Source organism: Aricia agestis, chromosome 13, assembly GCF_905147365.1.
Source record: "Aricia agestis chromosome 13, ilAriAges1.1, whole genome shotgun sequence".
NCBI lineage: Eukaryota > Metazoa > Arthropoda > Insecta > Lepidoptera > Lycaenidae > Aricia > Aricia agestis.
This window is the reverse complement of record NC_056418.1, coordinates 7,961,740-7,974,547: the sequence shown is the minus strand read 5'-3', so window position 1 is coordinate 7,974,547 and position 12,808 is coordinate 7,961,740. Positions and strand designations below refer to the sequence as shown.

Here is a 12,808-nt window from a genome sequence, read left to right as displayed (position 1 = left end):
GGACTAATTCACACGGTCGAAACTGTACCACGATTCTACTATCTAAAGCAACACTAATGCAGCTTTAATCCTCGTTCGATCTAGTCAGTTTCCTTGTAATTTACAAAACTGCATTTTCGTGAAATCAGAAATGTTAAATGCGTTCTAACTTCTGACTAACTGACTGGTCATTGGTCAAGATTTTAAGTCAGTCGTTTCATGTCACATATCAAAAGACCGTTTTGTAGTTTGTTAGGACATGGACTGATGCTCAGTTTCCCAGAAACTTTTTTGTGACAGGAGTTTGTCTGTTCAACAGCGCTGTTAATTGGTTTAATATTTTGACGTGTGTCAATCAAAAGAGTAGATAAACTTCAGTCAAAAATCTCAGAAACCGGCTTTTATTCAAATAATATAGGAAGCTTAATAAAAGTAGAATCCGGGTACTGGTCATGGTAACACTTGATGGCTTACACCTATAAACATTTCTTACGTATATCTTTTTTAAAACAAATCTCACCTTGATTCGGCTATTATTATCGTAGTTATCGCTCGGTCTTACGTTTTTATATAAGATTTGTTACTATATGAACTGAATAAATTATCATCGCAAATGTTATCTTTAGTTTTGATTTTAGTTCATCCTAATACGGCCAATCTGTTTTAGGTTAAAACGGGCAATTGGCCCACCACCACTGTAACTCCTGTGTCGCCGGGAACAGTGGTAACCGTTAACCAACCATGAAAACCCTTTGATATGATCTCCCCGATATGAGGGGTGCCCGAGGGCCCCGAGGAGCAAGTTTTGGGACCCACAACGAAATTATTGGGAAGAAGAAACCTGTCTTGTTTAAGCTAGGTCAGATAAGTTACTATTTATTTTAACTTCATCAATGCATGGTTGCCTACTTAATCGTAATACACATTTTATGTGCTGTAAAGTTACGCATTACTGGATGCATGAAAAAGTACAGTTTTTCTTTACGCAACATAAAATTATCTCCATCTTATAAGAAGTGTTATTACTTTTAGTGCTGAACTGTTAATGTAATTTACATGTATCATCACTGAAGTGTAAAACCAGCACAAACACAGGAAACCGTTTCTAAAAGTGACGTATTACTTATTCATAGGTATATTGTATATAAAGGTATGTATACATATAACATGAATAATTACCATGTACATCGGTGAACCGCATAGAGTGACAGCCATGTTGCCCTCCTCCAAAAATCTCGCGAAGCCAAAGTCCGCTGCAAGAAAAACATAGGTTTTATTATATTAAGTACATCGCAAGATATGTACGGTAATTTTCCAATCTAAACCAATAATATGAATAATGATCCTATGAGTAATAACTAATAAGTCTAATATTAGGTTTTTCGCGCGAGCGGTTTTTCTATGAACTCAAACCATGGAAATATGAATGCTAATTATAAAATATTAAGTATATAATATCATAAGTCGTAATCATTAAAAATATTGCCGAGAACCTCCTTAGTACTCCGTAATTATTAAATAAATTATTGTAAAAATCATTGTATCGCCAAATTGTTAACATTTTATGTAAGTAAGTAAATAATTTTTTGGCATGAGCGACCAAGTGAAAACTCTGAAGGGTCATTGTGGAAAGCGAAAAAAATTAGACGCGTTCTCATAGACTACTTAATTAACTACGCTGTAGTTTCAAATCGGCAGTAAAAAATCTGCGTTGTATAGTATTTTTTACCTTCAAAACTTATTTTGGCTTAAATCTACTGCTGTTGAATCTTCTTGGCTGTATGAATGGAAAAAAATCTTCTTTATTTCATTTAAATTCTGCCTTTTGGATATTTTTGTTAGTATTAACTATTAAGGCTCAGTCAGAGTCTATAATCTATACTAATATTATAAATGCGAAAGTATCTCTGTCTGTCTGTCTGTCTCGCTTTCACGCCAAAACTACCGAACCGATTGTAATGAAATTGTATATACAGATAGTCTAAAGCCTGAGAAAGGACATAGGCTACTTTTTACTGGAAAAAAGGGTTGTAAGGGGGTGAAAATACGAAAATTTGTTCAAATTAAGTTAGTTCCAAAAATTCATACTAGATGGCGCCGTGCGTCTCTTACATCGCGCTAACGCTTGTCCAACATCTTTCTATGAGAGGTGGTATCATCATACATTTGAGTTTCGATTTTTTTCGATTGTTATTTCTCTTTTACGTTATTTAATAAGTCAGTACTTTATATTATATACAGTGACGTGACCTTAAACCTATCAATGATAAATAGTTTATGGGTAAGGTTGTGTAATTGGGGGGCTAAATAAGCTTTAAAATTTGGCATAAAATATAAACTTTAATTAAAAAAAAGAAATATTATGTGCACACTGCACAGCTGTTTTGATTTAAGGGGTACCAGGGTTTTTTTTATAAAAGCTTTTGACACCAATTTTGTTGACATCGCGCGCTATAAACTGAAGTCCACGCGGACGAAGTCGCGGGCAACAGCTAGTATATATTATTTACATCTTGAGTCTTGACATAAATAACGTTAAAAGTTAGAAACGTTACAAATTAGTCATCCCACTTCTGATGCTATAATCTATATTCTTTAGGTTATCGTTTATTTCAAAATACATTTACAGATACGGGAAAATAAAGTTCTTTATCGATTATTCATTACGATGAAAAATACCTTCTGTGGATTATACTAGCGAATGACACTCACCTGATGTCAACTTGTGACAACAGCTGCTTAGTAATTACAGGCAAAGGTGTGAGCTACTTAAAGGCCATTATAGAGGTAGAACCTCGGTAGAACCGACAAAAGCGTTCCACAAAGCCTTCATCTATTAAAGTGATCATTAATAATGACAAAATGGCCGTCCTGCAGTCGAGGCGCAAACCATAACTTATTTATCCGGAGTACACAGGAGATGTAGAGCACACCTGCGTAACTATCTACATAAAACAGTTCCCTTTTGCATCTAAAACAATAGCGGACTGCACGCAATGGTGGGGAACTTAGAACAGCTGTTAAGTGTTCACTCGGCGAAATTTCCGGCTTAGAAAAACTTTAGCTTCTTAAAAATTTTAAACTTTGCATTTGAGACCACTTACATGATCGACATAACAGAGGTATATTGAAATACTGCTTTGAAGGAATCTCTGTAAAATTCCATCAGTATATCGCGCATTGGCGACTATTATGTTTGGCAACTTTTCAAGTTAGATACCAAGTTACTACTTAATAACTTGAAAAGTTAGCAAATAGAGGGTAGAGCATCTTACCTATCTTGAGTGTAATTTCAGTGGGATGCGGCGTGCGGGGCGGCATGACGTTATGCGTGAGCAGTATGTTCTGTGGTTTGAGATCTCGGTGGACGATGCCCTTGGCGTGGATCGCCCGCATCGCCTCCGCCAGCTGTCGGAGGAACGTTCTGATGGTACCCTCGCTGAGAAGCCGGTTCGCTTGCAGGTAGTCCGCCAAGTCGCCGCCATTGCAGTACTGCGGGCAAAAATGGATCTTTAGCACGGTCGTACCGCAAGAGTAATTACATACCAATAATAACAAATACGGGCATATTAACGCACGATTTTTTCGGAAATAGATGCTCGGTGTGGGTATATTAACAGGTTACGTAAAGAAGCTAACGTGTAGCTCCTTCCTTGAAAAACGTTAAACGAAAAATCACGCGTAATTTGGTCGCTAGCGAAAGCCTAAACCCTAATGTTATATAATATCGGAAAGACACCAGCTGGTTTCTGCTAAAACAGGTTATAGTTTTAAAATTGTTTTTGGTATTAACTACTCATTAATTAGATTGAATTCAATCGAACCATAAGAGGTGTAAGGCTCAAAAAGAGCATAAGTAATGTAAAAGTTGGTAAGAAAAGTTATTTATTCATCGACCATACCATAATAAAAACGTACGTTACATTCGGTTAATGTAACATACGTTTTTATTATAGGCTGTAGATTGTTAAAGAGAAAAGTGATTTCGTGCAGTGAGTAGTCGTAATAACAAAATATTATCTTGAGTTGAGATTTGAACATAATTGACGATAACAGACCTAGACCTTCACAAAATCATAACCCGACGTCAATTGTTTGAAAACAATAAAGCATAAAACAAACATACTAAGTATCTAATTGGTTAGGAGCCGACCAAAAATCAGTGTCATTTTGACATCATATTGTAATACTCACGTTCAACGTTTTATCGAGTTATTTTATTTTTCGTGTATTTATATGTGTGATTAACGGCGCGTTCACTGAAAAATGATTCGATTTATCAATAGGAAGATAAATACTTGTGAATAATAATTTCAGGGAAGTGCTTAAGATTGTTATCAAGAATTCCGCTGCTAGTTTTTTCTTCAAATATATTTTTTGGGTTCGAAACGTAGTGTTCGTCTTGGTGTGCGTGCGTTACGCGTGTGTTGTGAGTCTACTTTCCGAAGGATATGTTTGTGAAAAAGTGGCTGATATTGAGGAGAAGATTGCCCGTATTTCGCCTATATTTTCGCTGTTTGCATATGAATGTTATCGAGTTTGATTCGAGATAAGCTACGCTACGTTGCGGGTAATCTTATCATTGAGTGATAATATTTATAAGTGTCAGTGAGTTACTCGATTTACGAGTCGGTGGTGCTGGCGTTGGGTCTAGTCTATCCCATCTGCCCCTGTCCTGTAGCATTAGGAGTTTGTGAAAATGAAGAGCTTATGCTTTGCGGTGTTAGCAGTATGCGCGTAAGTTAATAATTTAATAAATTTTTACAAGTCGAACCGGTCCAAATTACTCATCACATTAAGATTAAAATACTCGTTTTTCTTCATGTTCATAATAAAAGATATCAAATTATTATTCTGAACAATCATTAAAAATTAAATATGTTAGTGCTTACTGTTGGCTCTAGCTCAAGTAAGTCTTATCCAAAAATATGTAATACAGAACATTCTATAGATAAATTATATATTTTTATCATTATATCTTCTCACTTCTAATGCTAAATTAGAAGCAGTGTTGCATCGTATAACAAAACTGGTAATCCGAATAATTTATTTTACATATTGATGCATAGTATTCTGAAAACCATGATTTAGTTCATTCTACATTTTAGATTGCTCTTACCTTACAACATGCACCCTTGAAGTTATCAATGCTGTTATCTTACCAAGTACTTAGCAATTTTACGTCACCTCGTTACGATAAACAAGATATCAAGTCGATTTTGATGCAGTCACGTGTAGTAAAAACTCATCACTACTTTTTCAGGCTGGCGGCGGTGAACGCCCAAAATGAAGACGAGGCACTACAAATACCCATAGAAACCAATAATCAATTCCCTCCGGACCAATTAGAATCCGAGGGTCTGATCGAGGGAAGCGGCGCGGGCGGTGGCATTGAAGAACCTAAAATAGATATTACGTCCGAAGTAGTTCCTCCGCCTGAACTAGAAAATATAGTGCCGGAGGCTACCGAAAACACCGAAACCACAACGACTGCAGATAATGCCTCGGAAATTCCGTGTCCGAAGCCGTGCGTTTGTAGCATCGAGGGTGATACCAACAACTTTGCAGTGGATTGTTCTGGATATGACCTGACAGAGTTTCCCTCGCCCATCGACTCGCGGACGACCACGTTGAAACTACACAATAATAAATTAACCGAGATACCCAAGGACATTTCTTCCTTGAAGAATTTAAAAGTATTAAATGCTGAAAATAATTCAATAATGGACTTGGCTTTGGGAGTAAGTGCTACTTTGTTGCTATGTATTTTCGCAAAAAAATTGCTAAAGCATGTTAATAAGTTTCAATACGCACTAATATATCCCACTTAGTTTTTTGTAGACTCAATTTTTAGGGTTCCGTAGTCAACAAGGAACCCTTATAATTAAGGTCAGTCCGTCCGTCTATCTGTCCGTCTGTCTTTCTGTCCATCCGTCTGTCTGTACGCGGTTTTGCTCAGAGACTATATTAGACGGTAGACTTACAAAGCTGTAATTCCGCATGAATATCAAATCTTTAAAAGAAAATGTTTTTTACGGTACCTCCCCTACACATCAATGCGCGATTTTTTTTTCGCGTCCACCCCACAGTGTAGGGTGTCGTTGTTTTTTAAAAGTACTAAGAGTTTTCAAAGATCATTTTCCGATTTAGGGATCCATTTATTTGTGAATTAATGTGAAGTTTTAAATCGGAATAAAACGTAAGAGTCCAGTGTCCCCCTCTTCTACCAGCTAAACAGTTGCTTCTGGAAATGTGAAAAAATTCACGGGAGTAAGAAATATGAATTTAGAAAAAATATCACGGCTAAGAAGACTTCATAAATTATTGAGTAATAGTCGATCAACTAAAAAAATGTAAGTATTCGTAGAAGTACAAAGGAACTCTTCGTTCAAAATCCTTTGAACGTAACTGAGATCATGTTGCTATTTGTGTAAAACAAGTTATGAATGTGTTTTGTTGAAATTCATTGACCATACAAAAATTATCAAAAACTAGCGGTACTACGAAACCCTATATTGCGCGTGGCACAGCACGCACTTGGCCGGTATTTTTATATTTTCAATTCACAATATTTGTTTACATAAATTCTTAATGTTTAGATGACCGAAATATGGATTTACATTCTTGGATTAACTATAATATTACGAGTATGCGTCGGATGGGCATGTAAAAAGTCGGTCCTGCGCCTGATCTCTCGCCAGTCGTGCCGGTCTTCCGTCCCACTGGGTTATGAGAGTAGAGGAATAGAGACTGCTCTTGTGTACTGCGCACACACTTGGGCATTATAAATTACTCCTGCGTACCTAGCCTGGTTTCAATGAAACCAGCCACTACATTACGAGTATAACAAAATTACCAAAGTACACAAATTAATATTATTGTCTTTTTGAAATGTTACAGTCGGTCAGTGAGCTTCCAGAGCTGACAACACTGAAGCTTGGCAACAATCGTCTTATTGAGTATCCCAAGGATTTAAAGAACAGTTTGTCCCTCAATAAATTGGAGGAGCTAGACTTAGGAGGAAATGACATTCGAACGGTAATCATATTTTATTTGATTTTAATGTTTATATCTAATTGAATATTAATCAACTACATACATACATGTAAACTGTAAATTATATACATTTTATTTATGTAAATGATAGACAAATATGCCAATCTAATGTGATTAATCTTATAAATATCTGCTTTATCTCACTGGAAATATTTTCTTTCTTTCCAGGTTATGACTTCATCTACGTTTTCAAACTTTCAAAGTCTTCGTAAAATAATACTACCAAACGCATCGCCCGAGTTGATGGGTGATTTGTGCGGCCTATTGAAAGACTCTTTGGAAACAGTTTGTTCAGAAAATTGTAACAAGCAAATTTACGAATGTCCTGATGCACCAGGAAACTTAGATGACGGTCTCATGGACGCCGTTATACCAGGAATAATTTCACTGAGCACAGCACTAATAGAAAATAGCGATCCAGCCATCGACAAGGAAATTAAAAACGAGGAACCTGTCACCACAGAGGAGCCCCAAGCCCCAGTAGTAACGACTACAACCACCGTTTCAAGCGATAACATTCAAGCAGCGTCCGATTTCTCTCTCCGAGCTAGAGTAGAAAATGAACCACAAAACATATCAGCCATGAATGCTGTCGTAGAGGCGCCTAGGGAGAACGATAACGAGGAAGTCAAAGTGGGGGCCAAAACTGAAGATAACAAAACTGGTGGAGTCGACAAGAGCGTTATTGGAATTATAGTCGCCGGTATGGTCGTGGTAGTCGCTGGTATAACAATTAAGAAAAATTGGAGTTCAATAACAAAACGATTTAGTTCAAATCCGAGACCACACGAACGCAACGGAACAGTACAGAGCAATGGCAATGGAACAGCGCCGGAAGAAGTTCCTCTACAGAGTAAATCGCCGGTGTAAAACATTAATTTAGTGTATAAGTGGATTGATTCTTAGATTGCTTGGTTTGGGCTTGATCTGAATGAATATGTATACAGGTTGTTAGGGTTAATACCGTTATCCTTAAAACCATCAAAAAGATCCGTCTTCATACCCATACAAATTGCCCGGATCGGCAATTTGTATGGGTATGACGATGGATTTTTTTGAATTCCCAGCATTGTTCTCATAGAAAGTTGTTAATTTTGACGGGCTCATTTGATGGTTTTAAGGATAACGGTGTTAACAATAACACCCAGTATATTGGTAGTTTTTTAATCCTTGTTATATTGGAGTAATCCTACGAAGTAAAATTTATTTATAAAATTAGATATCTTTTAAATAAGTCAATATTTATAAACATAAACAATTAGATGAACTAATTGTTGGATAGAATGGGCATTAGATGTATATTTTGTATAATAGTCAAAAACGTATTATAATAATAATTGTAAATTGAACAAAAGTTTTTGAAACGGACTTACGGGCTGATTCTTCAAGAAGTGTTAGTATTAGGGATATAATTTTTGGTCTTGATTCTGGGTATGCTTTAAAAACAAATTATTTTTACTATACCAAAACCGTTTTGAAGACTTTGTGAAATAATCTGCAGTTATGTGCAAAATAAAATCATTTTTATACTTTTTAAGGGTTTTTCTTTAATTTATTTTATGAATTATTGTTAAACGTAGTTCACAACTCTTGATCACATGTAGTGGTACATCTATATATATATATAAAACTCAAAGGTGACTGACTGACATGGTGATCTATCAACGCACAGCCCAAACCTCTGGACCGATTGAGCTGAAATGTGGCATGCACGTAGATATTATGACGTAGGCATCCGCTAAGAAAGGATTTTGATCAATTCCACCTCCAAGGGGTTAAAATAGGGGATGAAGGTTTGTATATAATAATACTTCTTAACGCGAGCGAAGCCGCGGGCAAAAGCTCGTTATCTATATTTGCAATATCTTTTAGTTCTTATCCTATTATTATACTGATTGACTTTCTATGTGACAATAATTATTCTATTTAGATTTTGAAAAAGGTGGCTTCTAAATGTTAAAGACGTTACAACTTTTATAATCGTGTTTAATTTGGCATTTAAAATATTATTATAATTTGTCGTAAAACACATCCGTAATAATTGATAGCCATCTGCTGTACTGTAGCAATTAGCAGGTGATACACATAAGCCAAGTGCCAAGTGAAAGTTTTTTTTAACTTCCTTTCATAATATTAAATACTTTTTACTGATGGCAATTTAAATGTTAATTAAAATGGCTCAAATTTTGTACTTAACTATCCCGTGGCTGTCCGCTGTCGCCGATCCGTCGACGTCTTCCGACTCTCGGGAAATACGACCGTTGCTAAAAAATTACGAAAATTTCTATGCGCATTATCACTTTGGGAGCACTGTAATATTATATATTATGTATGTATGATATTTAAGGTATCCTTTTATAGATTTAACTTAAAGCTCTACCTACACTCTAGTTAACTACAAATTACAATACTTTTAAAAGGTATTTTAGTTACCATTCAAATTTCAAAATAAGGTCCAGTGTTTCTGTCATGTGACGTTTCCAATTTTCCAGATCACTTATCGGCTATCGCCCTTATGGGCAATTAAATTAGCTGTAGAGTGTAAAATCTAGATAGAGCCTCTAAAACAAATTGATTCTTTATACAAGTGGTACCCTAATATTATGTAGACAGTAGAGCACAAATATGTCTACGTAGTCCGTATGTACCACTGAAGAAATTGGTTCTAAAGGCAGTTGAGACACTTAATAATACTAGAGATCACCCAATGGTCGAAATTCGACCTTAGTTTCAACGACATCTGGACTACTACCTATATCCATTTTCAATTTGTCACCTTGTTGTCAACAGACTTGAATCATAAATAAAATAGTATGATTCGTATGTATAGGCTTGTCACTCAAAAATCTGTAGTGTGTGTAATGTCTTATTTGTTAAAAAAATGTATGATAAAAGCATAATTTCAAAATAACCTCCTTCACCATATAAACTATAACTGTGCAAAATTTCATTCACCTACGTTTCCCCATTTTTCGTCAAAAGGGATACTAAGTTTTTGGCTCACGTATTAATATATAGATGTCATTTTGGTCGGACCATGTTAATTCAATGTAAGTTGTCATCTGCCGACTGGACAAAACGCTATAAAAATACGTAGCTCCGCTATATGCCTATGGATCAACTTTTCTGATAGTGCACTTAATAAGTACTGCATTTATCGAAATATCTTATAAGTTATAGGTTGATACGTCCGTGCATCACACACAGGGGTTATTGACATGGCACCGTTCGCAGGTTCGTAACGGGCGCCGGCTGTTTACTGTTTACTAAAACTGTGATACGGTAACTTATTGCGTTGTTTATCTTTGTTGTGCAAAACTATGTACGCGTCAATACCGTAGGTATTCCCAAAAAGTTGTTTTGACTGCGACCTACGTCTTCTAATTCACTATTACTGTTTTTACGTTCGTTTGATAAGAGGCAAAATAATATTTTTTACAGGTGCAAGTTTTAATTATTATTTTATTCTTCGTGCAATGGCGAGCTTATCTCTTTAAAATTATAAAAAATATATAGGATATAGAAACTGGCTTTAGAATAAGACGATAAGGTGACGGATTTCCTCGTTCGATTTACCTACTAAACTAATCAATTAGGTGTTGTGTATGGAAAATTATGAAAAATCACGCGATCAGTTCTTTAAATGTTTCGCGGACCATCACGTTGGAAGGCTTCATTATAATATTTCTCATGTATCAATGAAACATTGTTCGACATCGGCCTTTAAAACTCGAATCGCATTCGCAGACGCGTTCACACGATTGCGAAACTATCACAAAGGGGACGAGCGAGACGAACGTGAGAGGCGAAACAAAGCGTACCGGTACACGCCGTTCAGTCATCTCAACTCGAATATACGAGATTAAACCTTATATCATCAGCATAAAAACCCCGTCAGAGGTAAAACAACGTGGAACGCTACAACGGTGCTCTACACTCGACACTACCAAAGCTACAGTGCCAGCCGGATGCGAGCTTCAGTGCTCACTCTGACCGCAGCCGCACTAGGATCGGACTACCTACATCATCCGGATCCGCGATGGAAAACGACGAAAAAAGAACTCTACATTTATAGAATACGGTTAAGAATCGAACACAGCAGTCATTTTCAAAAAAATTTTCGATTTTCAGCTTTGTTGTATAAACGCTACCTACAATGAACGCAAATAGCGGGCTACTAGAACATACAGTAAATAATCCGGTCAAAATCTGATATTTTGCACACGTCATATTATCAGACTATTGACAAAAACGTTATCAAACGTCGAAAAAAAGTTACAAAACTGTTTGTTTAATGTCTATGCTGCCTCTAGGTTCAAAACATTGCAATTCTCATTCATCAGCGTTGTTTATAGTGACAACTGACAGCGCTAAAAAGCGTTCGAGAAGACTCGGGTTAAGACTCTACCGCCCTGATGCCCAGTTTCTGAGTTTTTTTAACCGGAGTTTATCTTTTTACTATTGCTTTTGATTGGCTAGCGTCAAAAAATTAATCAATCAACACCGCTAGTGAAGTGATAAACTCCGGTCAAAAAACCTCAGAAACCCGCCATTAGTCATTCACGCTTCGCCCGACGAAGTAACACAAAGCCAACGACTGTACATAATCGGTCACAAACCCATGCTCGGTCAATTTTCGTCAAACGCAATTTCATGCCGATTAAAAAAAACAAGCCGGTAGAGGTTAATTGTTACGATAGACATGGTGATAAACTTTAGGAAGTGTATAACTGTAAAATTAGTCGACAGTGCACGCTAGGAACACCTTCTCAATCATGAATGAACGTAGAGCCCCTCTCTACTTTTATTCATGATTGAGTAGGTCTTTCAATAAATAAGTTTGCTGCGAGTGTACTAATACATAGTAGACACGCAGCAAACTTAAATTTGCTAAAATAAGAACAAAGACCCCATTGACATTTTCCAAGTAACACTAATCCGTGGAAAGATCTAGAACAAAGGGTTCGAGGGACGTGACGGCTTACATCGTACACTGCTGAGTGGATGGGCAATGAACGTTTGGACGTGTGTTATTGCCCGCGATGGATCGCGCAGGTGCCGAGTTTATATTTACGCCCTAACTTAGTACGCATTTATCAAAACACTATCTAGACTTTGCTTCAAGGTAATTGACATTATTTCAAACGGGGACGTTTGAAATAATGTCAACAATCGCAAAACTCTGTAACGTTATGAGCAATATCCGCCCGATAATGATGATTTATTTACTATTTGAAGCGATAAAGCAGATTCGCTATCGAATATTCACTTTGGACTAGAATCAACCAATAAACATATTTGTGTCACGGCATCCAAAACAACTACATAAACTTTGGCAAACAGATGATAAAGAATCAACTCGTTTATGCAATAGTACCTAATTACAAAATGCCAACAAACGAATACATCGTTTTACACAAGAACACACTAGTAACTTCTAACTCCATATTATTCAAAACATTTCAAAAGTAATAAAATCTTATCAGCGGCACCATCAGTATGGAACCATAAATTATATTGAATACAAATGTTTTTTTTTAGAAAGCTCGCAATGTTCGTGTCACTTTCAGGCGAGATGTGTGGTGAACAGAGAAATCAACCTGACGCAATCGCGCACGGCTATTAGCGCAGACAGGTTGGCGTTATTCTATCACAATTAAATTACACACATTCGAATATAGAATGCAATTTTAAATGTGGAACGAGGAATCGAACTCACCAAAGATATTGGTAGAGTAAGAGATACGCAGTAAAGCGTCGGAAGGGCCCGTAA

The 12,808-nt window shown here is 36.5% G+C and overlaps 2 protein-coding genes across 4 annotated transcripts in view; one reads left to right on the top strand and one right to left on the bottom strand.

The window, feature by feature from the left end:
- Positions 1-12,808, bottom strand: part of LOC121733444 (serine/threonine-protein kinase ULK1) — a 53,494-nt gene that overhangs the window by 20,003 nt on the left and 20,683 nt on the right. For all 3 annotated transcript variants that reach the window (XM_042123703.1, XM_042123705.1, XM_042123704.1), the window contains exons 3-4: positions 3,255-3,471; positions 1,159-1,232 (exon numbers count right to left, since the gene is read on the bottom strand). In XM_042123703.1, coding sequence (XP_041979637.1) covers positions 1,159-1,232; positions 3,255-3,471 — 291 coding nt within the window. The remainder of the gene's footprint in view (positions 1-1,158; positions 1,233-3,254; positions 3,472-12,808) is intronic.
- Positions 4,577-8,567, top strand: LOC121733450. Its single transcript, XM_042123712.1, has 5 exons — positions 4,577-4,716; positions 5,243-5,720; positions 6,880-7,017; positions 7,204-7,985; positions 8,184-8,567. The coding sequence occupies exons 1-4, from the start codon at positions 4,679-4,681 to the stop codon at positions 7,903-7,905; spliced, it is 1,356 nt and encodes a 451-aa protein (XP_041979646.1). The 5' UTR covers positions 4,577-4,678; the 3' UTR covers positions 7,906-7,985; positions 8,184-8,567.